This window comes from Triturus cristatus, chromosome 1_2, assembly GCF_964204655.1.
Source record: "Triturus cristatus chromosome 1_2, aTriCri1.1, whole genome shotgun sequence".
Taxonomy (NCBI): Eukaryota; Metazoa; Chordata; class Amphibia; order Caudata; family Salamandridae; genus Triturus; species Triturus cristatus.
Window position 1 is genome coordinate 385,743,667 of NC_140580.1, and position 27,920 is coordinate 385,771,586.

The window sequence follows — 27,920 nt, forward strand, 5'->3', positions numbered from 1 at the left end:
TTCGGGCTGGACTGGTCCCATGAGGCACAGGGTCAAGACTGATTTGCATATGGCCATGTCTAAACTGGGGTGGCGTAGTGGGCAAAAGAACGATGGATTTAACCCAGATCTCTTGACTGGGGGAGAATGTCTGCATTGTCAGCATTCCGTCCATCATTTGTTTGTTGTAACGCTTTTCGCCCTAAGTGGGATGGGTATTCCCAGACGTGGGACCCGTGCTCACTACGCCACTGAAGTCAAGCTATCCTGGCTGATGACGGATGATAGCCAGAAACCGGTCCTAGGATGCTAGATTCCGGTCCAGGGAAGACATGGCTTGGCAGTTCGGGCTGGACTGGTCCCATGAGGCACAGGGTCAAGACTGATTTGCATATGGCCATGTCTAAACTGGGGTGGCGTAGTGGGCAAAAGAACGATGGATTTAACCCAGATCTCTTGACTGGGGGAGAATGTCTGCATTGTCAGCATTCCGTCCATCATTTGTTTGTTGAATCGCCTCGGAGAAAGGCGGTGGTGTTCCTGGCGTCCTCTCCCCCTGCTGTTGGCTGCTGCTCTGGTAAGGCAGCATTCGTTGTCTAAAAATAGATACAGACCCATGCACTTATTTCTTCCCATCTTGTCGTTCTCCACGCTCCTCCTTTTAACCACGCAGTTCTTTATGCGCTTTTACCTGCTACTGGGTCTTTTCTCCTTAGGATAAGAGGTGAGCAGGCAGGTCATCGCTGCCTAGACTCTGACCTATTTAGACACGCGTCAGGTATGTGACATTTACCCCTGCAGTCTCTGCTTTTTTTCTGCCCCACTGCTGCTTGTAAACCGGACACAAGAACAGAAACGCGTGTTTTCGTTAAGAAATCGTCCCGAGAAGCCATTTTAATTGGCACCAGCTGCTGTGCGTTCCTGCCGGAGCACGCCATATTTTTCATAATAAGATGCAGGCGGCTGCATCTTCACCTGCGTGCCCTCGCAGCATCTGTCGCCTTTTATTTTTGCTCCGTTTCGGGCTAGTATGCGAAGACCGCCGCTGAAATGTGCCCGTCTGGCTCTGCGGCTAGAATAGAACATGGCGGCGCGCCGGGTGCTGGAATGGACCTGCTATGCGCTTGGCAATGTCCGGGTCTCGCGTGCCTGGGGCGATCTACAACCCCTTGTGATGGACACCTCGAGACACTGGGTTAAGCGATGCTTTGGGGGCCACTGACACCCCTTGATATGCCCCAGCCCTGGGCTGGACCCTGGGATTGGTGAAACCTCTAGTGATGGACAGTTGTAGCCACTGCACTGTATTTACTCCTATGCGCTAAGTTTGAGAGATAAAAATACACGCCTTCGGCTTGGAAACTAGCCGAGGAATAGGGTGCCCTGCTCTGGGTACTTGAAATACCTTCAGCAGGCTGTGGAAATGCAGCAAACAAGCCCTGAAAGCAGACACCTTGCTATATTTTCACCTCGGGTGATCAACAAGTGCACCCTGCTAAGAATATGGCATCCCTGATTAGCAAAAACTAGTCCAGATTTGGCAACTGGGAACGTTGTGAGGTTGGGAGCGGACTGTCTGGAGCTTTGAGGGCTGCTTCTCTGTTTGTCTGAGAAGTCCCCATGCAGAGAAGAAAGGAGAAACAAGCATTTACAATGCAATGGTCTCGGCATTGATAAAGTTAGAGCTATTGGCATTGCTCATGACATTATTTTTGTTTGTTTTTAAAACATTTAAAGAAACGGCATTGTCATGAGCAATGCCAATAGCTCTAACTTTAACAATGCCGAGACTGTTGCATTGTAAATGCTTGTTAGTTAGTAGCATGCATAAAAGGTTGAAGAACCATTCTGTTAGAATAGTATCCAAAAGTGGATTGCCGGAGAAGGTTCTAGGAGACTGATGATTATTCTTGGCCCTCTTAGGCTGTGCTCCTGAGGAAACCATCTTAGCGCCAGTGAGAGTGCCATTAGAAATCTTGATATTTACATTCTTACTACCAGACATCTGCAAGATAGGCTTCGTTCTGCCCATACAAAAAGCAAAGATGCAAAAATGGACTTCACTGGAGAAAAAACTGAAGAATACCAAAAGGCTTTTCAAGAGAAATTAAGTTACAAAAAAAAAATAATCTCTCGCCATTATTATTCTCATAAAAGGAAGTTTTGGTACAGGAAAATTGAGTGTAATAATTAAAACATAGCATAAGAACAATGAGGCCAGTCTGAGAGGTATTTCATTAAATAAAAACCTTCCTTAATCCATAGTCTAGTGAGGAAGAAGAAGCAGCAGCCAGAATAGCAGAAACAAAGCACTTTAAGCGGGCCAGCATGAGAAAAAACGGCGCGAAATTCAAAATGACGGTTGCTCATACAAACACAAGAATCCTCATACCTCCTGAAAACACTTAAAAAAAAAATTTTAAAAAAAAATAGTAAAAGGCAGGATTTTTGTGCTTTAAATACGGTTTGTTGACTCACCGAAGTATCGCTTAATGGAAATTTTTGAGAGTAGTAATTCCAATTTAGAGGTCAAAATCCCAAATATAAACACTGTTATTCGTACACATACGTTTGGCTTAGACATACAAATAGCTTAGGGTCCATGCATAGGATAAGCATGAAGGGAAGAACAGGTGATCACATTTTGATTAAAAACAGTCACAAAACTGAACACCACATTTGAAGGTTCCAATTGTAGTATAAACATGGGCGAAATGTGACCCCAGTCAAAGATTTTACTGTTGAATCTGTGGTTCGTTTCAATTAACACTTAATGTGGACTCCACAGATCCACACTTTTGTGTGTAGGTCATTTCTGTAAAAAGGTCCTATAGAGATCGCATGAAAAGTATGTGTGGAACAGGTGGCCATTTTTGCCCTAGCGTATCTGTATTTAAAAATGTTTTTAAAAAAACCTTTTTATCAGTCCCTGATCTCGCACAGCTCCAACACCCTACTGGCACTGCGTGGCGTGGGAGGCCGACATTGACAATTTAGATGTTTGAATGGAGGCTCTGGGGACTCCCCCTGTGGTGGCGATACCATCTGCTTGATAAAATTAAAAAGCCTACTACACGAGGCATCGCCTCTGATTCATGGGTATGATTTACTCCCCGATGTGCCTCTGCTGTAGGGTAGATGATGGTACCTTCCGTCACAGAGTGTGAAGTTGTATGGCATTGACTCATTTTTGGCAGGTGTGAAGTCCTTCCTTGGGGATGTGTTCTCCTGTGTGGTCCCTCTTGACCCTTGCTAATCCTCCTCCACAGTACAGAGGGAATAGGTATAAAAGATGAGACTCACCTCGGCGAAAAGAGATGTAGCTAGAATGTGGAAAATGGGCACATTCCCATACGTTGTGGCCTGGAAAAGGTGGATGGACTATTGTATGGGTCTTGAGGTAGCGGTGTTCCAGGCACGGGAATGCCCCCAAAAACAACCCAAAATTTGGTGAGGTGGGTCGACTAAAGGGTTGTAGTTCTAGCTCCAGTTCACCCTATTGATTCCCAGCTTGTTGCTGAAATACAGAACTATGGCTCCAAGGCACAAGAGACTGAGGTGTGGCTCTAATGTTGAATCCGATCAGTGACTCTACTAGCGGCGGGTGGTGCGTGGGTGGAATGTTTGGGACGGACTATGCAAGTTTCTGTGTTGCATTTGTTCACTGGGGTTTTTATTACAATCTCCTGCATATGCACATAGATTTTTCAGCCACTGTGTACTTTTTTGCTTCAATAAGATAGCTGCCTTAGTGTCGTGGATAGGGGCTTTACATTCATTCCATTAGTAACTGATTACTATTTTCTCAGTTTGTAAAAATAACCTCCTACACTGCATCCAGGTAATCTATAGTCATTACTTCTGTGAAATCTAGTGGGTGTCATAAAGAAATCTAGGAATTAGCCATTTGGTGAAAGCTAAAGCCCTCTCTATCTAGGCACATTTAGGTTTATTGCAGGAGTTTTGGTGGTTATTACCATTTGGATATGTCGGCTCTGTTCCTGTGATTTACTGCTTGTTGGGCCACTACTACTTCAAGTTCAATTTTATATCTGCAACAGCTGGAAATTTAGGCCTGGGGCTTCTCTGCAAATTTCCAACGGTCCTGTAAACCTGTCTCTCATTTGCTCACCTATGGTAAATGTAGAGTTGCCTAACAGTTTGGGATTACTTAAATCCAGGTGCGGCTTTCTGGTTGGGGTTTGGAAACCACTGAAAAACAAAGGAGATGAAGTGAATACATATGTGAGTGCTAACAGTGCCTCTTTCCTGTTATGATGGGCACTTGGTAATGCTGAGTTTTACTTGTATTTGTTATTTTATTTCAATTATAATGTTCAGGTGTCCCACTTGCGAGTTTGAATCCAGTTAGTGATTCCACGGTTTTTCCATTGTGATCAACACATTATTTATGCACATGACCTTCCTGTAAAGGTTAGTTAAGCAAAGGTATAGCGAGAAAACTGGATGAAAACATCCAGTCCCCTTTCTTACAGACTGGGTTAACTATTTCCAAGACCTGTGCCATGTATGGGCAATGTGGGCAGTAGCCCAGGGCCCCACACTTGGTGCACCAACATGAGACACCGCACCAGAGCGACATAGCCAGGCCATGGCCCACAGGTCCTCCTGTGCCCCCAGTTGATCCAGTAGAGAAAAAGATGTCTCCTTGCAATTGTGCCCATGGGAGCGGGATCTCTCCCCTGGGCATCGCAGACGAATTTTAGCAAGGCTTAGGAGAGGGGTATATGTCCCATGGGCCCAATTGTAAGGCGACACATTCTACAGGCTTGTCCTACAATCAGACCTCCTGTCCTGCTGCTCATACAGAGGCACCATGAGAGACCCATTTTCCTGCAGTTTAGTTCCCCAGCTGCTTTAACCTTCTCAGCCTACAAGCAACTCACACCTTCAACCGTTTATGAGCTGTGAAAGGTACTTTTCGTTGGCTGAGAAGGAGGCGGTGCAATACAGGAGGGGTTTCTCGATCAGGATGATATTGAGATGCAATCTGCCCTGAATTCGTCACATTGTATGCATATTAGAGGGGCCTTGCACATTCCCTTTCTGCCCAGGGCACCAAAAATCCTAACTCCGTTCCCAACTACTGCTGTAGATTTTGAGATGTGGCTGGCGATCTACATATAGTCGAAAATGCATGTGACAAAGACCACCAACAATTTGGGTTTGTGTGAGAAACAGTCCACTGGAATGTGATCGGGCACCGAGGCCTTTCCTCTCTGCGGAGGGATCAGCATAGTTGAAATTTGGGGGTTGAACATTTTTATCTGAAACATAGTGCATGGCTTTTTTAAGCGACGTCATTTGCAAGAAATCCCAACCATTTTCATTACAATACTATTTAATGAAGTTTCAACTCTTATTGGTTTCTTCAACAGGAAGGGGCCACTTTTGTATGTCTATTCATATAGTCTTTTTCGCCTTGAACATCTCATCAGACCAACGTTTTGAGGCCTAATTTCTTTGGCTGTTTTGAAAGTTCTTACTCAATGCACAGAGCAGGGTCAAGACTGATATGCACACGACTGGGTCCAAACTAAGGTGGTATGGTGGGCAAAAGAATGATGGGTTGGAATGCTACCCTGAGCGATTTCCAGTGGTTAAACACGTTTCAAGCATTCGCAACACCTTTTGTGTGTTTGTTGTTTATTTGAAGGCCCTGGTCTATTGTATACATTTAGCACCCAGTCACTGTACTCAAATTGGTTGGTGCAGGTAAGAGACTGGCTGTCTAAGCTTCCAGGGTTGATTTTAAACTGGTTGATTAGAGTTATTGAACCAGAAAAGCAAATTTCGGAACGGTTGTCGTCATCACTCCCTTCCTTTTTGTTACCTGTGAAGTAAAACCCCCTCCTTATATGCTGAGTACTGACATAACTACATATTTTCCACCAATTAATATTTTCCAATCTGAGTTGCCCGGTTTTGCCTTTAGGGTAACAGTATTTCAGCCCAATAAATATATGCAGCTTCAAGTCCAATTTATATTGGTTACTAAAAAGCCGCACAATTATACAATGAAGTTAAGTGCCATATCTGGTCTAGTGTTATTGCTTTGCTCTGCTTTAGTTACTTGGGACTCGCTATACACATCCTGGTCTCAGTCAACCTCACTGAAGCATTTTGCATCTATTGTAGCATTCATTTATTTATGTATTTATTTAGGAGTTTTATATAGCGCTGGCCAGACCCGAAGGTATTGGAGCGCTTCACATCATGATCACTCGTAAGATACATAGACGATAATAAGACATACTAGTATATATAATGGCTCCAGACGTATCATAGTAATATCGTCGTAGAACGAACAGTGTCACTTGCAGGGTATGTTATCAGAGTAGAATTTACACAGCTTTGTCAGAGAGCACAGTGACTCATGACGGGATTGGCTCGGGGGTTGGGGCAGGAGGGTATCGGGGATAGTGAGGTAGATTTCTTTAATCTCCTTGTTTTGTGAGCAGTTGTGGGCCTGCTTCGATGGTTAGGTTGTAGCTATCCATACGGGAGAGATCGGTTGAGGAAGAGTTCTTTGAGCTGCCTTTTGAATTGTAGGTAGGAAGGTTTGGTCCTGATGTGGACTGGTATGGAGTTCCAAATTTTGGGAGCATTTCCTGTGAAGGATCGGGGTGCGTTTTTTTGTTTGCGAGTTCTTGGGGGGGGGGGGGGGGGGATTTGGAGTAGTGTGTTGGTACTCCTTAGGCTTCTTGTTTGACCGGCCTTCTGGAGCTTGGCGGCCAGGTAGGCGGGTTTGCCTGTGTGCAGTGCTTTGTGCGTGAGGCAGGCGGTTTTGAAATTGGCCCTCATTTCGATTGGAAGCCATTTGAGCTCTCTGATAGCAGGGGAGATGTGTTCATATTTCTTTACTCCGGTGACCATTCTGGCTGCTGCGTTCAGAGTTGACCTGAGGGGAGCTAGGTGAGATTTAGCTGATCCTGTGAGGGTTGCAATCTCATAGTCCAGTCTGGACAGCACCAGAGATTGAGTAGCTTGAAGTCGTTCTGAGGGATGAAGAGTTTTATTTTGTTGATTAGTTTCAGGTTGAGGAAGACGTTCTTTGCGGTGTTCTTGATGTGTTTGTTCATGTCTAATTTGGGGTCCAGGGTGATTCCTAGCGATTTAGCAGAGTCTAAGGTAAGGTTGTGGTTGAGCGCATCGATCGTTTTTAGCCATTCTGAGATTTGTTTTTTTCTCTCCTCATTAGAGATTAGGAGGATTTCTGTCTTGTCTTGATTGAGTTTTAGGTGGTTGCATGATAGCCAGCGTTGGACTTCTCTTAGAGTGCCGTTCAGTCTCTGAATGTCTGCTATGGAGGAGGTTTCCAGATATATCTGGGTATCGTCTGCATAGAGGTGGAAGGGAATGTTGGATTTTTTGAGTATGGTGGTGAGGGGTTCCATGTATATGTTGAAAAGTTGCGGGTAGAGTACTGATCCTTGGGGGAAGCCCCTGCTAACTGGGTGTGGGTCCGATGAGAAGTTTTACATTTTTGTACTTTGGGTGCGGTCCTGTAGAAAAGAGGTGAACCATTGTAGTACCATCTGTTCAGCTCCATCCCTTTCTTGAAGTGCCTTGATGAGTAGATTATGATTAGGGCTCCCGGTTTTATGGTATTTATTTTTTTGCCATTTCCGTCTGTATTTATCCATATTTATTTTTTGGGCATTTTTTCTGTATTTGTCCACATTTATTTTTGCCACAAGCAAAAGACAACGCTACAGCTAGTATTTTTCCACATTTATTTAAATTGACAATGCACACATGCGCTCAGTTATTTGTCAACACTATACATTCATCTGAAAACTTTGCCATTTGCAGAACGTCCCAAATATGCTTCAAAGGGCTATCGCAAGCCATTTGTCTCAGAGCATTGCAGTTTCTGTCATCTGCAGAGTGCCACATCCTCTCCCCCACTGAAAACCATACTGCCCCACTGAGAGAAACTCAGACTGCCTTCAGCTGCAACCCAATTGAGCCCCGCTATAAACACCTGGAAGCAATTCATTTCAAATTATGCACTAGACTACAGTAATATGCTGCCTGAAAAAAAGTAACAACATACAGGAAAAAAGCAAACACTCATAGTGAATACAACTTAAAGCTTTTACACTCATTATTCAGAAATCAATGAGCGTTTTGGCTTGAAAATCTAACATGAAAAGAAAAGTAGCGCTTCACTGGCAAACTCTGTAAGGTGGTGCTAATGTGTTTGAGTGTAAATAAAACCAATCTGGCCACTTTGCGACTACTCTGTCTTGCTTTATTTATTGTTTGTATTTTAAAATCTTTTTTTCTCTCCTCCTGAGGCTGCATTTTGGAGTAGAAAAATGTCTGACAAAGACATTTGCTACAAAAGTGTTTCTTCTTTGTTTGGATCCATTTCACAGAGGAACAAATGACGGAAAGGAAAGCAAAGAACAATCACGTTTTTCTACAAGTATTAATACTTTTACTCACACACTCACTGACGGCCCATGGCCTGTGGCGAGCTGCTGCCCTCCTCCTCCTCAGTTATGCAACCTCCATTGGCACAGTAGGGACCGTTCCCTGCTTGTCTCTGGCACCAATGACCTTTCCACCCTAACCTGTTGGGCTACTGCTACCTGCACAACAAACGCGCTCTTCAGATAAGAGGCAGCAAGTGCCCCCTCAGTGCCAGACAGTGTTTAATTCAATAGGCTTTGCCGCCTCACGGGGTGCTGGCATTCGATTCCGGCTTTTGCCGCCCCCAAAACTGCATACACCAGACTCCAGCCCCCCACCCCCTTCCCCGAGGGCACCTACTTTTGGTTTGAAATGGCTGCATATGCTGCAATTAGGCAGGTCTGGGGTCCGACCGTCAGCCTCTTGGCCACTCTGGGCGGCTTCTTTCTATTGCTGAAGGGGTGAAAGAACAACAAAGCCTCATTAACAAGTAAATGGTCTTTCAAAGACCTGTGAAGTACTCTGGTGCGCTGCTGTGTATGCCAGGGAAGCTGTCTCAGTACGGGCTGACACCTGACAGGGAAATAGAAATTATTTTAAATGTGTTCTACAGCAGTGTTAATGGACCATGACTAATAATTAAAGTAAAAAAGCAGTCAAGTGAGTGTTACAAATGGATACATACGTTTTTATTTCGAGTCGCATTTAATATCAGGTCCCGTCCTTCGCAGGCTCTTAAAACAATAAATGACCGGAATGTTTCTCTTGGAAAGGTGGCAGCCCTAGGTGGAGTCCTACTTTGAGTGCAAAGCTAGGTCTCTCCCCTTCATTTTTGTGTTCTTTCTTCTGTGATGATTTAAAACCAGCGCAATTTATTTTAAAAAAGCTGCCGACAGTCTTCGTTTCCCCCTTTCAACCCTCGCGCTAGGTGTTAAGTGTTGGAGTGCGGGAAGGTGTTGACAAGGATGTTGGTGGGGTTCACAGGAGGGAAATGGGGCGCTGCAGTTTTGGGAGGAGGAAGTTCATGCGAAGTACGGGGGTGTTATCCTGTCCTTCCATTGTTGGTTTCTGGGTGCCCCTCCCTTTTCTCACCATTCACCGGTGCTCTGGAGAAGGCCTCCTCCCTGGGGGAGCCGAGTGAACTACGAAGAGGGTCATTGTAAGAAGTGTGGGAGGATGGGGGGGGGCTGGTCTTTGGGCGAAGGCATTCCATGCTCGGTCCATAATGGACCACTCACTGACCCCCGGCAGGACAAGCTCTGACCCAGTATCGGGCCGGAATACACAGCTCTGCTGGGGCATCTCAGTCCTCACGCTGATACATCACCCCCGTACCGTTCCAGTGCTTAGAAAGCGTTTGATGTTACTGTAGGCAGGTCTGCTGGAGCGCGGCAGCGCGGCCAAATGTACTAGTATTTTCCCGTTTTTATATATAAATACAGATAAAGGAAAACTTGTTTTCCGTCTGTATTTATATGTGAAAAGCCGTTTAAACGGAAAACCGGGAGCCCTAATTATGATCAACCGTATCGAAGGCTGCCGAAAGGTCCAGGAGTATGAGTAGGCTACATTGGCCAGTATCAAGAGTTGTGCATATCATCTATTATGTTTTGGATCGCTGTCTCAGTACTGCATCCTTTTCTGAAGCCTGATTGGTGAGGGTCTAGGAAGTTGGTGTTTCCTAGGTGTTGGGTTAGTTTGAGGAGAACACATCTTTCCAGGATTTTCGCTAGGAGAGGGAGGTTGGAGACTGGTCTGAAGTTATTTAGATCGTTTGAGTCCGCGCCTGTTTTTTTCAGTAGAGGTGTGACTTGGCCGCTTTTGACAGTCGGGCATGATATCTGAAAGAAACACGTTAGTTAGATTCCTCACCTTAGAATATCCCCAGGCGTCAGACTGGATCCGGAAGATTTTTCGTCAGCAATACCCCTTGCGCGTCGCTAGACGTCGTCTGCGGCTCCGCGTCCGTCGTCGTGCGCCGGAATGACGTCGTCGGAGTACTTAGACGCCGCCCTCGCGGGCTGACGTCAGTTCTTCTTTTTTCCGCGCCAGTAAGCGCAGATCCGGGAGAGCTACCCCTTTAGTCACTTTTTGACTAACTTTTTTCGATCCTTTTTGATCTTGTCTCGACTCCGGTGCCGGTAGGATGCCTGGTTTTAAAGCCTGTGCTGACTGCAACCGCTTGATGTCGGTTACGGACCATCACCGCCGGTGCCTTTACTGCTTGGGCCTCGACCACGACGCGGAGTCGTGTTCGGACTGCAAGGCCCTGACCTTGAAGGCTAGACGGGAGCGGTCCCGTAAGCTTCTCGAGCTTCGTCACTCGGCTCTGCGCCCCTCTCGATCCCGGTCCAGGAGGAGGTCCAAGGATCGGTCGCGGAGCCGCAGCCGACATCATCGATCGTCTTGCTCCAAGTCTTCGGGTAAGTCGAAGCAGTCCAAGAGGCGACACCGCTCTTCGGACTCCCCTCGCCGGTCGCGCGACTCGGCCGAGGGTCAGGGTGGTTCCACCCCCGCGGCTCCAGCGGAGCCGCAGGCGCCGCGCAAGTCCCCATACCCGCCGGTCCCTGGGACTGACGCGACGCCGGCGTTAGTCAGTGCCTTCCTCTCGGCCATGAGGAACCTGGCTACGCCGTCGACGCCCGCTGGCGCGCCTTCGGGCCCCGCGGACCCGACTGGGCAACCTTGCCTGCCGGCGGCTCCGGCGCCGTCGACGGCTCCGGCCTCGACGCCGCAAGTGCCCGATGGACCCGTTCCAGAGTCCCCGCCGACGCCGGTCGACCTAGTCACGCCTCCTCCGCCGGCGTCGACACCGGTACCACCTCCGACGCCGGCTCCGCTCGGCGTCGAGCCCCAGTTCAGCCCCGCTCCGGGCCCGGCGCCGTTACGGCGTCTATGGACGCCGCGTTCGGCGCCGCTGGAGACACATTATGTCTATCGCCCGGCTCCGATCCTTCCTCCTGCATACCAGGAATCGGATGATGGGGGCGAATGGGAGGGATCCGAGGATCCTATGGCCGTTCAGGCTCAACTGTCACAGGACTGGGCAGATGAACTGGGGGAGGCCAGTGGTCTGGATACCTCTCCAGACACTGGATTCATCTCTCCTCCGACTGTGGCTTCGGATAGGGTGCTGCTTTCTCTGTGGTGCTGCGCAAGGCGGCCGCAGCCCTTGGGCTCGAGCTACCTGCCGTGGCTGTGAGGACTAACGTCCTCACTGAGGTGCTTCAGTCTGCAGCAAGCTCCACTGAGCCTCTGCTGCCATTCAATGAGGCCCTCACTGACGTTCTGCAGGGCACCTGGTCCAAGCCCTCCACAGTTCCTCCTGTGGACAGGAACGTCGCCAGGCGCCACCGCCCTGCTCCGGGCGACCCCAGTTTTCTGTCCCAACACCCTACCCCCGAGAGCCTGGTTATCCAGGCCTCTACCTCCCAATCCTCCTTCCCGACCACTCCGCCGGACCGGGATTCCAAGAGACTGGAACAGTTCGGCAAAAAGCTGTTCTCCTCCCTTAGTTTGGGCCTGCGGTCTTTGAACGACGCCTGTCTCTTGGACCGTTCTTCCCACTCTCTGTGGGATACGGTGGAGGACGTGCTGCCCCTGTGTCCGGAGGAGGTCCAGACACGACTTACCCAGGCTCTGGCCGATGGGAGGGATGCAGCGCGACATGCTATCCGATGTGGGCTTGACACTACGGACTCGCTGGGTAGGGCGATTTCTACCTCAGTGGCGCTTAGACGTCACGCCTGGCTGTGGTCCACGTCCTTTTCGGGCGATGTCCAGAGCACCCTCAGGGACATGCCCTTTGATGGCACTCGCCTTTTCGGCGAAAAAGCGGACAGTGCGCTGAATCGCTTTAAGGACTCCCGGGCTACCTCAAGTCCTTGGGCCTCTCGGCCCGCGGTCGCAAACTTCCGCCTTTCGCCCCTTTCGTGGCCAAGGAAGGGGTACCTCCTCACGTCCCCTAGCCACCAACCGGCGCGCGGTCACGGACGTGGTTTCCGCCGAGGCGGTTCTGGAGGACGACGCCGTCAGCCCACATCCACCCCGGCAGCATCCGCCTCAAAGCCTTCCTAGTCCGAGCTTTCAGGCCCATTCCACGCCAGTGGGCGGCAGAGTTCGCCATCACCTGCTCCACTGGCGGTCCATCACATCGGACAGGTGGGTGCTGCAAATCGTCCGAAGGGGCTACTCCCTCCCCTTCGAGACGACCCCTCCAGCCATGCCACCGCAGCACCACCGTATCTCGGGGGATCATTTGAATCTTCTCCACGAGGAAGTTTCGGCCCTCTTGGCCAAGGGGGCCGTCGAGCGCGTTCCGAGCCCAGAAGTAGGTCGTGGTGGTTATTCCCACTACTTTCTGGTTCCCAAGAAGGGCAAAGGGGGCCTACGCCCTATCTTGGACCTCCGGGACGTCAATGCCTTCCTCCGGAAGGAAAGGTTCAAGATGTTAACTTTGGCTCAGGTTCTAGCTGCCCTAGACCCTGGAGACTGGATGGTGCGTTGGACTTGCAGGACGCATATTTCCACATCCCCGTCCTGCCGGCCCACCGGCGTTACCTGCGGTTCACGGTGGGCCAGGAGCACTTTCAGTTTACCGTGCTCCCCTTCGGCCTCACCAGTGCCCCTCGGGTGTTCACGAAAGTGATGGCGGTGGTCGCAGCTCATCTGCGCAGATCAGGGGTTCCAGTCTTCCTCTATCTCGACGACTGGTTGTTGAAGGCGGGCTCGCCCCAGAAGCCGTCTCCCACCTCCAGACTACGGCGGATCTCCTGCATTTGCTGGGATTTTCCATCAACATGCCGAAGTCGCACCTGAGTCCCTCTCAGAAACTCCTCTTCATCGGAGCGGTTCTCGATTCGGCGCAGTTCCGGATCTATCCGCCGGAACAGCGGGTCCGGGATATTCAGGCCCTGATTCCCATCTTTCGGCCTCTATCCTGGGTTTCGGTCAGGCTAGTGTTGCGGCTTCTGGGGTTGATGGCCTCCTGCATCCTACTAGTGCATCACGCCAGACGGCGCATGCGGGCTCTGCAGTGGGACCTGAAGTTTCAGAGGGCCCAGCATCACAGCAACCTGTCCGACCATGTCTTGATCTCGGAGGGCACTGCACAGCAGTTGCAGTGGTGGCTCATGGACCGCGATTGGGTCATGGGCAGAAGCCTCTCCCTTCCACCTCCGGAGCATGTCGTAGTGACGGATGCGTCCCTCCTGGGATGGGGTGGCCATATGGGAGAGGCGGAGATCAGAGGCCTCTGGTCTCCGGCGGAGTCTCGTCTCCACATCAACCTGTTGGAGTTGAGAGCGATCCGACTTGCACTGAAAGCCTTCCTTCACTCTGTCAGGGGAAGTGTCGTGCAGGTGTTCACGGACACCACCACCGCCATGTGGTATTGCAACAAACAGGGCGGGGTGGGGCCGTGGACCCTTTGTCAGGAGGCTCTGCGCCTCTGGACATGGCTGGAACACCAGGGCGTCACCCTAGTGGTTCAACATCTGGCGGGCTCTCTGAACACCAGAGCCGACTAACTCAGCCGCCGGTGCATGATGGATCACGAATGGCGTCTGAACTCCGAAGTGGCGTAAGGTCTCTTTCAGCAGTGGGGAGAGCCTTGGTTAGATCTATTCGCCACCGAAGAGAACGCGCAATGTCAGCAGTTCTGCGCGTTGGAATTTCCAAGGCGGCACTCGCTCGGCGACGCTTTTCGTCACGAGTGGAGTTGCGGTCTGTTGTACGCCTTTCCGCCTATACCACTTCTGCCCAGAGTGCTGAAGAAGATCAGGCACGACCGGGCCCAAGTCATCTTGGTGGCTCCGGATTGGGCACGAAGGTACTGGTATCCCGAGCTACTCAGTATGTTGACCGATCCTCCGATACGTCTGCCCCTTCGGGAGGATCTTCTGTCGCAGCAGCAGGGGACGGTCCTCCACCCGAACCTGTCCAGCCTCCACCTCCATGCGTGGAGATTGAGCGGCGGCAGTTGATGCCATTTGACTTGCCTCCTGAAGTCTGTGATATCATTCTGGCAGCCAGGCGTCCCTCCCCAAAGACGGTATACGCCTGCCGGTGGAACAAATTTGTGGCATGGTGCACAGCAAAGGCTGTGGATCCCCTTTCCGCCCCTCTTTCTGAGGTCCTGCTCTTTCTTCTTTCTTTGGCCCGGCAGGGCTCTGCCCTGGGCACCTTGAAAGGTTATCTTGCTGCCATCTCTGCCTTCTTGCGGCTTCCTGATCAGCCTTCTCTTTTCAAGCCCCCTGTAGTTACACGCTTTCTCAAAGGCATTACTCACACGTTCCCTCCTGTCCCTTTTGTAATGCCTCAGTGGGACTTGAATCTTGTTCTCACATTTCTAATGTGCGCTCCCTTTGAGCCTCTTCATAATTTTCCTCTTCGTCTGCTGACGCTTAAGACTGCTTTTCTGGTAGCCATCACCTCGGCTAGACGGGTGAGTGAGCTCCAGGCTTTATCTTCAAAGCCTCCTTTTCTCTCTGTTCATCCGGACAAGGTTGTCCTTCGGCCTCGTCCCTCCTTTCTTCCGCAAGTGGTGACTCCATTTCATCTTGGGCAGCCTGTCACCTTGCCCACCTTCTTTCCGCCTCCGCATCCTTCCAAAGAGGAAGAGAGGCTCCACCGTCTGGACCCAAAACGTGCGCACTCCTTTTATTTGGACCGCACAAAGCAGTTCCGGGTGGACGACCAACTTTTTGTTGGATACGTGGGTGCTAAGAAGGGGAAAGCTGTGCACAAACGGACCATCTCTCGGGTCGTTTTGTGCATCAAAATTTGTTATTCCTTGGCAAAAAAGGACCCTCCTGTTGGGCTGCGCGCCCATTCTACTCGGGCCACGGCGGCTACTACTGCCTTGGGACGAGGTGTCCCTTTGCAGGACATCTGTCAGGCGGCAACGTGGGCTTCGCTACACACGTTTGCCAGGCATTATTGCCTTGACAGGCAAGTCCGGAGGGATGGCTTCTTTGGCCGTTCTGTCCTCCAGGACTTTCTGGTGTGATCTTGGTTCGCAGACCCACCACCGGGGATGGTATTGCTTGGGTATCTATTCTAAGGTGAGGAATATAACTAACGTGTTTCTTTCAGATGAACAAGTTACTTACCTTCGGTAACGATGTATCTGTAAGAAACATTAGTTAGTTAGATTCCTCACCGACCCACCCATCCTCCCCATTCTGCGAACTGACATCTAGGGTTAAGGTTGTCCTTTTCAGGCCCCTAGATTTTATTTTTGGCACCAGTGTCGGTCTTTGCATGGCTCTGCGTTCCTGGCGCGGAAAGCTATGTACAAGAACTGACGTCAGCGCGCGAGGGCGGCGTCTAAGTACTCCGACGTCATTCCGGCGCACGACGCCGACGACTGACGCGGAGCCGCAGACGACGCCTAGCGACGCGCAAGGGGTATTGCTGACGAAAAATCTTCCGGATCCAGTCTGACGCCTGGGGATATTCTAAGGTGAGGAATCTAACTAACTAATGTTTCTTACAGATACATCGTTACCGAAGGTAAGTAACTTGTTCTTCAGTACTCAAGGAGCTGTTTGATCTTGGTCCAGTGCGGGGCTAGTGAGTTTGTTTTTTGGCCAGTTGGTCTGGGATGGGATCCAGGACATGTGCTGAGGGTTTGGAGGTGGAAATCATTTTGATGACCACTGCTTCGGAGATGGAGTTGAAAGAGTTCCATCATTTAGGGGGGTGCTTGAGTGTGGGATCATCTTTTGTCTCTGTGGGTGATTTGCTGTTTGGGGGACTGCTTTGAACGACCAAGGAGAGTTCTATCTTGGTGATTTTGTCATTGAAGAAATTGGCAAAGTTGTCACACAGGTCTTTTGAGGCCACAACTTTAGTCTAAGTGGGCTTGGAGGTTTGTCTGAGATTGAAAAGTTCTCTTGGTCTATTTTTGCGTTGCCAAGGGCATTGCGAAAGAAGGACGCTTTTTCATTAATTATGTGGTTTTTGTATTTCCTTCGTACTGATTTGAGTCTCGCTCATAGGATTGAGGAAGGGTTTTTTTGCCAGTCTTTCTGTCGCTCTTAATTCTCTTCTTTGGGAGTTAATGTCTGTGTTGAACCATAGTCTGGATGGTGTGCTTCTGACGTTATTCAGTTTCAAGGGTGCTATTTGGTCCATAATGGAAGTCATAGTAGAGTTATAGTGGTAGGTGAGTTCTGTTGTTGAGAGCTCATCAGAATTGTTGAGGGAGGAGGGCGTTTACCCTAGCTTCCAGGTCTGCAAGGGGAATCTGACTTTGATTTCTTGCCCAGCGTGGGGGGTGGGGGGTCTTTTGTGTGGGGCTGGGGGTCTTTTGTGTGGGGCTGGGGGTCTTTTGTGTGGGGCTGGGGGTCTTTTGTGTGGGGCTGTGATAGGACCCTTTGGTTCGTGTGAAACAGAATGAGATGGTGGTCAGACCAGTCAACAGGCAGGATGTGGTCGATGGAGACTGTCGGCTTGAGTGATAATGACATCGAGGATTGAGCCTCTGTTTTTCTCTTTGCAGTGTTGGGTGAGGTTGTAGTTGCTTATCTAATCATTTAGGGTTTTGATTAACGGGTTGCTTTCCTCATTCCAGTGAAGATTGAGGTCACCTAGGATCATGATTTTGGAGTCCGAGTGAGCATTGAATAATCAGGTCGGAGAGGTGGTCACCGAAAGAGGAGGTGTTACCTGGTGGGTGTTATATGAGGTGGCAGAGTAGTTATTTGTTGTCGTTCATCTTAATAGTGACAGTAAGACATTTGAAGGAGTTATACTTGAGGTCATCTGTTTCCTTCACGGAAATGTTGTTCTGGTGTATGATTGCTATACCCCCTCCTCGTTGAATTATTCTGCCTTCGTGTATTATTATTGTGAAGCCCAGGGGCACAAGCATGTCCATGCTTGGGGGAGAGATAGTCTCTGCCAGTTCTGTTGCATGTTTGTTGACTGACCTGCAGTTTATTAGCATGCAATTGGTGTTGGATCCTTCGTTCTTCAGATTCTTCATAAACTGGGCCCTAGGGATAATGGTGAGGAAGGCAGGGGTCTAATGTGTCGGGGGGGGGGGGGGGGGGGTAGGAAGGGAGCGCGGTCTCTTCTGAAACCTGTGACAACCTGGATCTTGGAGCTAGAGGTGCTAGAAGTGTTTGTCATACAAGGCGGCCAGATCCATCGCTTCACTTGTGGACATTGCGGCTCTGGTTCTTTCCGGTCTCTGTTTCAGGTTCGGGAGGGGGATTGTGGACCATCTGGGCCCTTGGGACTTGTGGGGTCTTGAGTGACTCCGGTTGCTGACAAATGGTGGCGGATAGGAGTGTTGGATGGGTTTACTGGGTGTGGTCAGGTTCAGTAGGATTTCTGAGAGGCCCAGTATAACCGTTTCAAGCTGGCTTTCCAGCAGGGCAAGCCTCTGGGCCGTCACTCTGGTGGAGTGCGAGGGGCGTTCCTGGGGGTCTATGAGGTTCTAGTGGGTCTGTGTCAGGGTCCATGTGGAGGTTGTGGTCGAGCTGGACTGTTGAGTCTTGTGAGGCCTTGTGACTTTAACACCTTTGACACCTACATATTGCTTGTTGATCTCCAAGAAATCTCTGCTTGTAGGAACAGATCGAAATGGCAGAGGGAGTATGCAAATGAACGCTTACTTAAGGAAAATGATGGTGGAATACTCAGTAGGAAACAAATGTCATTCATTACCTTTGGATTGGGTATGTTTTTACATGTTTAACTCGTCTGATGAATTAGAATTCTTGGGCTCAGGAAACAACTGTCCAGGCTTTTTTTTCAAGTTTTTCTTGAAATATGCAGGTCTTTCATTAGTTGTACACTTAGTAAACACTGAGTCGGATTGTTGTCTGTTTGAGATTTCCTACATTAGATATACCGCCTGATTTGGACCTTCACTAGGAGCCATCAGTGGTGAAGTGGCAGTGTTGTCAAAATACAAAGACTAATTACATTACTAAAAAGTATGATTCTTCGTCTCCACGTAACTATTTTTGATATTAACTTGAAATGTTTCTCCTGTCATTTGCTCTTGTATTAAATTTACACACACGTACGTGTCGATGAGCAACCTTTGCTTGAAATGCTGCATAGGACACTGCTTGGTTGGGTTAAACATTTCTAGTTCCTATAAAATACTGACCTTAATTGTGTTGTTTATTTGCCAGGAAGTTTGCAGAACTCGGATGCCTCTCTTGACCTTGAAGAACATACAAAGGACCCCGGACTGAGTGACCTGAATGAGTCCAGTTCAGTGAGGTTCTCTGTTTGGGTTTCTTTTTGCGAAATCTACAATGAGTGCATTTATGATTTACTGGAGCCAATATCTACTAACAAGTTCCACAAAAGAAAGACCCTGCGGCTTGCTCAAGATATTAAAGGATGTTCTTTTGTAAAAGGTAACAGTCTATTTCACCATATATTTCTGGGTAGTGAGGAGTTTGTGTGTGAAGCTGGCAATAGTATGGAGTGCTGTGAATAATGGTAAATGTATGTGATCGGGAAACATGCCAAGGACTGGAAAAATGGGTAGAGTTCCGTTGTGCATGCCCGTCAACTACTCTCATATAGCCCCGCTTCTCAGTTTAGTTTAGCTCTCCACCAAATAGAAGTAATGAAGAGGGACATATTTTTCTTTTCTTGCAAGTTCGTTTTTTCATTTGTGGACTAGTCACATTCTCAGCAGTTCTTTCTGCCCCATGTTGTTAAGATGAAACTGAGTTTAATGAATGCTGAAATGTACATCTTGGACTACATGTGCCTGCAATATGTCATAATGATGACCTTAAGCTAGTCTTGCCACTTGGCCATCTTCACCTAGAATGCTTTGACTTTGCTTTATTTATCCTATTGTAAGTATGGATCATGCAACCCTGTAAAGGGGTCTACTGAAACAATGGTCCAACCATGTTCATCCATCACTGCTTAGGTAAAAACTTTAGATAACCATGGTGTGTCCGTAAATCTAAAAAAAGAAGATAAAAGTTGGCTGAAATCAGAACAGATAAAATGTAACCATAATGACTTGGGGCAAGCTGACATCTGTGTGTTCTTGCTCATCTTCTAGCCCAGTTTTAACAGGTTCCCATGTAATCTTCTCATTACTCGAAGATCTCTGCAGGCACTGATATCCTAATGCAGGGCAGGAATGTGTTTTCATAGGGATTTAAAAACTGTTTGCTCTTTTAGGGCAGTTGGGAAAAGGGCTGCATAGGAAATTACCATTTGTGGCATGATTTGCCTCCTGTGTTTGCTCTGTTTTGCTGAACTTAAAACTCTGTTTGCTTTACCCCTGCTAAACAGGAGTTAAGAGCCTATGCTCTCACTTTAACATGGTCAAAATGGCTTACTTGCGATTTAAACATATGGTGTAGAAAATGCTCCTAGGGCTTTTAAGTTAAATGCCACCTGTAGACTGCGGTACAAAAGGGGGTGGTGATGGATGGAGCATCAGAACCAATCAAACACTTGCACCCAGTCAACAGATCTGGGTTTGATCCATCACCGTATTTTAGCCCACTCTGCCACCCCAGTTCAGACATGGCCATATGCAAATCAGTCTGACCCTGTGCCTCATGGGAACAGTCCAGCCTGAACTGCCAAGCCATGCCTTGCCTGGACGTGTAACAAGCTTCCTAGGACCGGTTTCTGGCATTTCAGCCGTCTTCAGCCAGGTTTGTTTGAATCCAGTGGCAAAGTGAGCAAGGGACTCACGTCTGAGCATACCCTGCCAACTTATGGCGAACAAAGCGGTACAAAAGGGGGTGGTGATGGACGGAGCATCAGAACCATAGTGGGTCCCGTGCTCTCCATGCCACTGGAATCAAGCTTTCCTGACTGAAGAGGGGTGAAACCCCGAAACCGGTCCTAGGATGCTTGTTTCCAGTCCAGGGAGGACCTGGCTTGGCAGTTCGGGCTGGACTGTTCCCATGAGGCACAGGGTCAAGACTGATTTGCATATGGCTGGGTTCAAACTGAAACGGCATGGTGAGCAAAAAAACGATGGTTTTAGGCCCAGATCTCTGTACTGGGGTGAATGTATGACATTGTTCTGCATTCTGTCCATCAATTGTTGTTTTTGCACCTGTGGACTGCATCACCTATTGTACCATCCACAGAATTGTCGAGTTAAACATGGATTCAGGCCTACCATGTGTACCCTGACTTCCGCATACTAAAAACCTGTTGTCAACCCTTTCTGACAGGTGTGAAACCCTGCTTTCTGATGGATGCTTTAACTAAAGATTCCTCAATTTGAGAATATCCCCGGGTGCCAGACTGGGTCCAAAAGATTTTTCAGCATAGACCCTGATCTGGTGTTGTGCAGCTCAGTATCAAATCTGCTCTGCTGCGGAAGTGACAACAGGAGCCTTGTGCCGAAAAAGGGCAGAGGCCTTTGAACTAGTTTAGATATTCAACCTCCTAATTTTTTCTGAGGGATGGGCCAATTCAAAATGCTCATGGTGTCCCAGGTTCAACAGTACTGGATGGTAACGCTAGACCTGCAAGATGCCACATTCCCGTCTTGAAGGCCTACAGCAGGTGCAAGGTATGGTACAAGCATTTTCAATTTTCCATGCTCCCTTTCGGCCTCACCTGTGCAAATCAGAAGTTCACCAAGGTATAGACTGTCGCATCATATAGTCAGAGGTCACCTTTGGGTCAAAGAGTTCAAAACATTCAGGCTATTATCCTGATGTTTCAGCCTGGTTCTGGTCTCAGTGAGGGTGGCTCTAAGAATTCTTGGACTATGGGCCTCTTGCATCCTGCTTGTCGAACATGCTAGGTAACAAATGAAGGCCCTGCACTCCGAATGTAACTCTATGTGGACCCAGATTCCAACCAAGTTTCTGAGACTGCAAAAGATTTGCAGTGGTGGCTGCTCAACAGCAGTTGAACCAGCAGCAGATCCCTTTCCCAACATCACCCTGATGGTGGAAACAGACGCATCATGGCTGCATTGAGGTGGGTCACCTGGGAGAGGAAGAGATGAGTGGACTGGTCTGCAGGGAAGACTCTTCTCCACATCAGTTGCGGGTCATTTGCTTCGCTTTAAAAGGCTTCCTGCCATCCATCAATGGGAGACTGGTTTGGTCCTGACTGATAACACCCCTGCCATGCAGTATTGCAACAAGCTGGGTGGGGTGAGGTCCTGCGCCTCTGGTGCTGGCTGCATCTTCAGAGCATTTTCCTGATCATAAAACCCCTTGCAGGATCTTTACATGCCAGGGTGAACAAACTCTGCCAGTGACATCTAGTGGATCATGAAGGTAGTTAAATCCAGAGGTGGCACAAGGGTGATTTACAGCAGTGGGGAGAAACCTGGCTCTGTCTCTTTACACTGCTGATAACATAGTGTTCAATTTTATGCTAGAGTTCCCATAAGGTTGTCTCTCAAAGAAGCATTCCATTTTTGGAGTGAAGCGTGAGACTTCTGAGTGCCTTCCTGCTGCTACCTCTCTACCCCAGAGTTCTGAAGAAGGTCAAGAAAAACCTGTCCCAAGGCATCCTAGAGGCTCCAAATTCGACCAGGAGAGCGTGGTACTTTTATGCACAAGCCCCTGTCCTCCAATCAGGCTGCTGTTTCTGGAGGATCCTCTGTCACAGCAGCAGGGCAGGGACTTGCACCCTGACCTGCACAATCTACACATTTATGAATGAAGATTGAGAGGCAGCTTCTGACTGATTTCGTTCTTTCTCTCGAAGAATTGGATGCTGTCCGTGCGTAGAAGTGTCCTTCTACAAAGTCTGTTTACACTGGAAGCTGGGACGAGTTTGTAGCTTGGGTTGGCTCGCATATTATGGATCCGTTTGCAGGCCAAACTGTTGGATGTCTTTTTTTTTATTTATTGATCTTTCGCCCAGGAAAGACTTGCAGTGTTCGTGGTTAAAGGTTATCTGTTGGCCCTTTTGACTGGACCAACAGTCATTATTCAAATCACCTGTGATGTGGTTTCTCAAAGGTTTAATCCACTTTACCTCATAAACCCTTAGGGATGCCACAGTGGGACCTTAATTTAGTCCTTACATTTCTTATATGCACCAATTTTGAGCCATCACACAGTTGTCCTCTAATTCTCTGGACCCTGACAATTGTCTTTCTTTTAGCTAGCACCTCAGCTGAGTGACCTTTAAGCTCTTTTGGTCTAGCCACCCTACACCACCTTCTTTAAAGGCAAACTGGTGCTAAGGACTAGGGCGGCCTTTCTAACACATGTTCTTAGCCTCTTTCATATTGGACGGTCCGACACACTTGTGATTTGTTTAGCTTCACCTCACACCCTCAAGAGGAGAGATTCTGTGGCTTGCAGCCCCAGAAAAGTGTAGAACCTTTACTTCCATTACACTGAAGACCCTAGGGTAAACAATCGACTCTTTGTGGGGATTTCTGGGCCAAAGAATGGTAACGCAGTGTGGAAGACTCTATGTGAGTAGTCCTCTGCATTAGAACCTGCTGCGATTTTGCCCAGCTGCAGACTAGAAAAGAATTGAGCCCATCCACTAGGGTAAAAGCTGTCTCCGTGCACACGTTTTTAAAATTATTGCCATGACCGTCCGGTCCCAAACTAAAAATATTTTGGATGTTTAATCCTGTAGAACGTTTAGTCTGTCATTCCACAGACCCACAACTGGGTGGGTACTGCCTTGATATCTATTTTAAAGGTGAGAAGTCTGTGTTTTGGAGTATCCATTAGAAGAATACGTTACTTCTGTTCGGTAATGCTCTATCTGGTTGATACTCTTAATTGCAGATTCCTCACTGCCTTCCTTTCTGTGCAATGGCCACTTTCTATCTAAAAAGGTTTCAAATTAGAGGTATGCACACTGACCAAAAGATTGCTTTTTTAGCTCCGCATCGAATGGTGCAGGCAGTGTCAAGAAACTGACTTTAGTGTGCTTGGATGGTGCTTACATGCGGCTCCAGCTGTTATTTCCAGGGCAGAGCCATGTCGACGCAGAACCATGTGACGCCACCTACCAGCTCAGACACTGTGCTCAAAAACCTTCAGGATCCACACTATTGCCTGGGGATATTTGAAAGGTGAGTAATCTGTGGTTAGATCTATCAGAAAGGTAAATAATTTGTTCTTTAAATGTTAACAAGTCACCCCGTAAGGAAATGGATTCTGCCCATCAAATCTGTCTGGATTTTTGACCACCTGGTTTTTGACTTTCTTACTGTGGTAAATGGACTTTGCATGTTAACCGCCATTGTCTTCCTTTTAAGACCAAGACCTGTAAGGGGAACTTGGCTGGTTACACATGTGCGCATGTGTGAGGGCTGCGCGTGAGACCTCTGTTGTGCGCAGACCGGTAACTGGGCACAGTTAACCTGTCGCAGAGTGGACTCTACAGAATTGGTTAGCCCTTATAATGTTAGTGTACATTCATAGAAAAGTCACTGTGGTTTACTGTCTTGTCTGCAGTGACACTCCACTATACTCCTGTGAGGAGTACTGCCTTAGATTACCTTCTCTTCCCTTTGACCTACAGGCACCAGTGACCTATTGAATCTGAGCGTAAACGGCACTGGAAAATCAATTCTGCAAGTTCCCAAAAGATATCTGTACAGCTCATGGGTCATTCAGGAATGTCCTATTTCTCTGGCTCAGCTCCGGATCAGAGCCCAGGCTTTTGGTCACCCTGCTGCGCTAAGGAACAAAGGCCTCCCCACACAAAGAAAGCAATTAACAATATTTGACTCTGCTTCTCATGTGGAAAGGGGTGGGGGGAAAAGGGATTTGTATCGATCAATCAGCTATCGCACTGTACCAAGATTTAGTAGTAAAGGCCCTGGAAATGCTAGCGGCGGGGCAGAGCTGAGGCCACCAGGGCAGATGTGGCAAGTGACTCATGGAAGATGCCATTTTGCAATGTCCCAGCAGGATGTGCATGAGGGTTGTGACGGCTTGAGTGGTGCTGCGGTGTCATGCACTCGCCTGGTCCCAACAGCAGGGACGACACTGGAGCCAATGCTGAGCCTCCTTTCCCTCTGAGTTGCACAAGATCAAGGGACCAAACTCCTAAGATCACGCACGGCCCCTGGGGGTAGAGTTTGGGATAAAATAGTGAAAGAGAGACATGTGGTACTGGATCTGCCCAGCGGCTATGCGACACTGCGTAACAGGATTTGTCACTTCTTAGACCTTCTGTGTTTGCAAGGTAGACCTGCAATGGACCAGAACCTCTCGTTTTTGCAAAGGCGTAATACACTGGAAATAAGAGAAGACGGCTACCATCAGTAAACTAACAGGACTCTATACAGAATTACCTTGCATTGACCTCAGTGACATACACTTAAAGGTTTCATCAGCAACATGGCATGATAGCAGAATAACCAAAATCACAGATTTGAGTGTCGGATACTCACAGGAATCAGTTTGAAAAAAAGATTGGATTTATTGGCACTCCCAGGGATAATCTCGGAATGCAGATCTTGGTACAATGTTCATACATATATCAACCACTGTGAAGTGCTTTCTCTTGGCACCACTATTCATCAGAGAAACACTGAGCTAAAGTCTTTAGTTCTAGTGCAATCTCAGTTCAAACGCTGAGGTTGCAAGAAGGTTCTGGTGCATGAACACACAAACGCTGGAGAAAATCACGGAGAGGGCATGGAGGAAAAGTCTATAGTCTTTGAAGATTCAGATGCTCTGTCCTGCTTACTACTATAGCAGAATTAATGCGCAGTAACCAGATATCAAGTACTTAGCCTTGTTGTTCGAGGCATGTGGGCTGCTGAATTCATATCTGTGCATAGATCGCCGCCTAGTGTTGGGTCCGGATGTTTGCACGTTGTTGTCCTGGAAGAGTCTTCGAAGTATCCTTGGATAGGTGACTCCTCCCCTGGACTACAGTGCGCATGGGCATCCTCTCCATCCTCAGATTGTTTTTTTCCGCCATTGGGTTCGGATGTGCTATCTTAGCTCAAGTTAGGAAAATATTTTTTCGAGGCCAAAAGGCCTTTAGTTCGCGTCGGTACTGTTTATCGATCGGGTTTCGATAGAATTTGTTAGTTTACTAACTTTCAGCACCGACTGCTTTCGCATTTACCTGTCCATCGACGACTTCGACGATGGAATCCAGGACGCCGTTCAAAAGGTGTCCGGTATGCAATGCGAAGTACCCACACATCGACGTCCATCCGGTGTGCAACAAATGCCTTTCGCCGGACCACGACGAATCAACATGCATGGCCTGTGCCCGGTTCCGCTCGAAGAAGACTCTGCGGAATCGACGAGCGGCGAGACTCGAGGCGCAGCACGCGGCACCGGCCCCGACAGACATCTTCGGCGAGGCCGAGGACGTCGAGGAATTGGAAGTCTTGCCCTCCAGTCCCGTTTCCGAACACGAACCCGGATCGGACGAGGAAGACGAGTCACTCTTCCACAGAGGTGAAGACGACACCGAGGTAGGAGACGACGAGGAGGCCTTCGGGGCCGAAGAAAGTAGCTCCAATGATGAACAAGGCCTACCTGTTCAAACCGTTCAAACACCAGTGCCACAGCCTATGGCTCCGGTCGAGGGATCGCCTTCGGGCCTTACCCGAGACCCATCCCGCAGTTCTTCGGCCCCGCCCTCGGGCCCGGCCTCGGACGTTCAGCGGCAGCCATTACTACATAAACAGGCTGGTTTCCCTATCACAAAACCGAAACCGAAAGCTGCTCAGGTTCCACCGAAACCGAAACTGAAAGTAGCGCTGGTCGGATCGAGGCCTTCGACGCCAGCGCACCGCGTCGGCACCGACCGCACCAAGAGGGACTTCGGTGCCGAACTTGAGGCGGGCGACGTTGGAGTCGACAAACGGAAAAAAGCCATCGGCACCGACAAACCTGCTCGGCTACCGGCACCGACGACACCAAGGGCCGTACCGCCTGCTGTGTCTCACATCGCTCCCTCGACGACACCTAAGCCTCAGGTATCGAAGACTTCGACGGTGATCTCTTCACCCCGACTCGATGACCCTCCGGCACCGAAAAAATCTACGGCCGCCTCTACGAGCCTGGCCGGTGCCAAAGCCTCGAAGGCGCCCCAAGTACGACCTGGTGTGACGCAAGGCAGCAAAACCACACCTGTCCTCCAGGACACGTCGGGCTCCGGTTCGGTCGGAGCTCCCGCAGCCTCTTCGGTGCCGACCAACATTACCTTCGGCTTGCCTCCGTCAACAATCCCAAAAATGTTCCAACTCAGGACACGGGTCACCCAACCTACGGTCACACCTGCTGAGACGTCTCCAGCACGTATCATCGACGCCGGCACTGGCAGAATGATTCTCCAGGACCGAAGGATAACTTCGGAGCCGCCATTGGACCCTTTCAGGATCCCACTAAAAAGGAAGTTGCCTGCAGAATCGGAACCTCTCCTTTATGAACCCTTCCATTCATCCTACCAGGATCCACACCGGTTCTCCCCCACACGCTCCGATACAGACGCATTGGAGGACTACATGGCTGACCAAGTCCCCTACCATGTAGACACGGACCCTGATGACCAGCAGGACCCTGATCAAACTTGGGGCGACCCTGCAGACCCCAGTGCACCTCTCGATGCACAGGATCCACAACTCTATGGGGCAAAGACATCTCCTACGGAGGATACTGCAGCGTTCAATGCTCTTATCGAACGTGCTGCCAATAACCATGGGGTGCAGCTTCACTCTGATACCATCGAAGATGACTTTCTAATGGACACCTTTGCATCCTCAGAAAGACATGTAAAGACTCTGCCAATGTTGAAGGGGGTCCTCAAACCAGCCAAGGACATTTTCAAAGAACCCACCAGGGCACGAGTGATAAACCCCAGGATTGATAAAAAATACAGATCAGCACCTGGGGATCCTACTTACATCAGAGGACAATTACCACTCGACTCCATCGTCGTAGCGAATGCACGCAAGAGGGCACACTCGCAAACAACAGGTGACGCTCCTCCCCCGGACAAAGAGTCCAAGGTGTTAGAAACCTCTGGCAAGCGAGTTGCCGCCCAAGCTGCCAACATATGGCGCATAGCCAACACTCAGGCGCTCCTTGCTCGCTATGATAGAGCGCACTATGACACACTTGAGCAAATATTCCAACATCTCCCTGACCAGTTCAAGGAAGGCGCAGAAATGCTCATCAGAGAAGGACAGCTACTAACGAACGCTTCCATCAAATGCGCACTAGATGTTGCAGACACGGCTGCCAGAGCCATAAACACAAGCGTCATGTTGCGACGACATGCCTGGCTACGGATCTCAGGATTCAAGCCTGAGGTACAAAACAATATACTGAACCAGCCCGTCAACCCCGACTATTTATTCGGGCCAGAGGTTGACACCACCCTCGAAAAGATAAAAAAGGATACGGACACTGCAAAGTCCATGGGCGCACTACAAACTCAGTCCTTTCGGAGCGGCTCCTTTCGTCGCCCCGGAAACAAGGGAGCAGGTAGAGGACAGGGGTCACAACAAACATATAACAAAGGCAATACACAGAACACCTATGATAAAAACACCCGAGGTGGATATC

At 49.0% G+C, this 27,920-nt stretch overlaps 1 protein-coding gene across 1 annotated transcript in view; it reads left to right on the forward strand.

Moving 5' to 3' along the window:
• Positions 1 to 27,920, forward strand: part of KIF20B (kinesin family member 20B) — a 556,993-nt gene that overhangs the window by 174,849 nt on the left and 354,224 nt on the right. Inside the window, exon 8 of the mRNA XM_085621389.1 lies at positions 18,576 to 18,806. Coding sequence (XP_085477515.1) covers positions 18,576 to 18,806 — 231 coding nt within the window. The remainder of the gene's footprint in view (positions 1 to 18,575; positions 18,807 to 27,920) is intronic.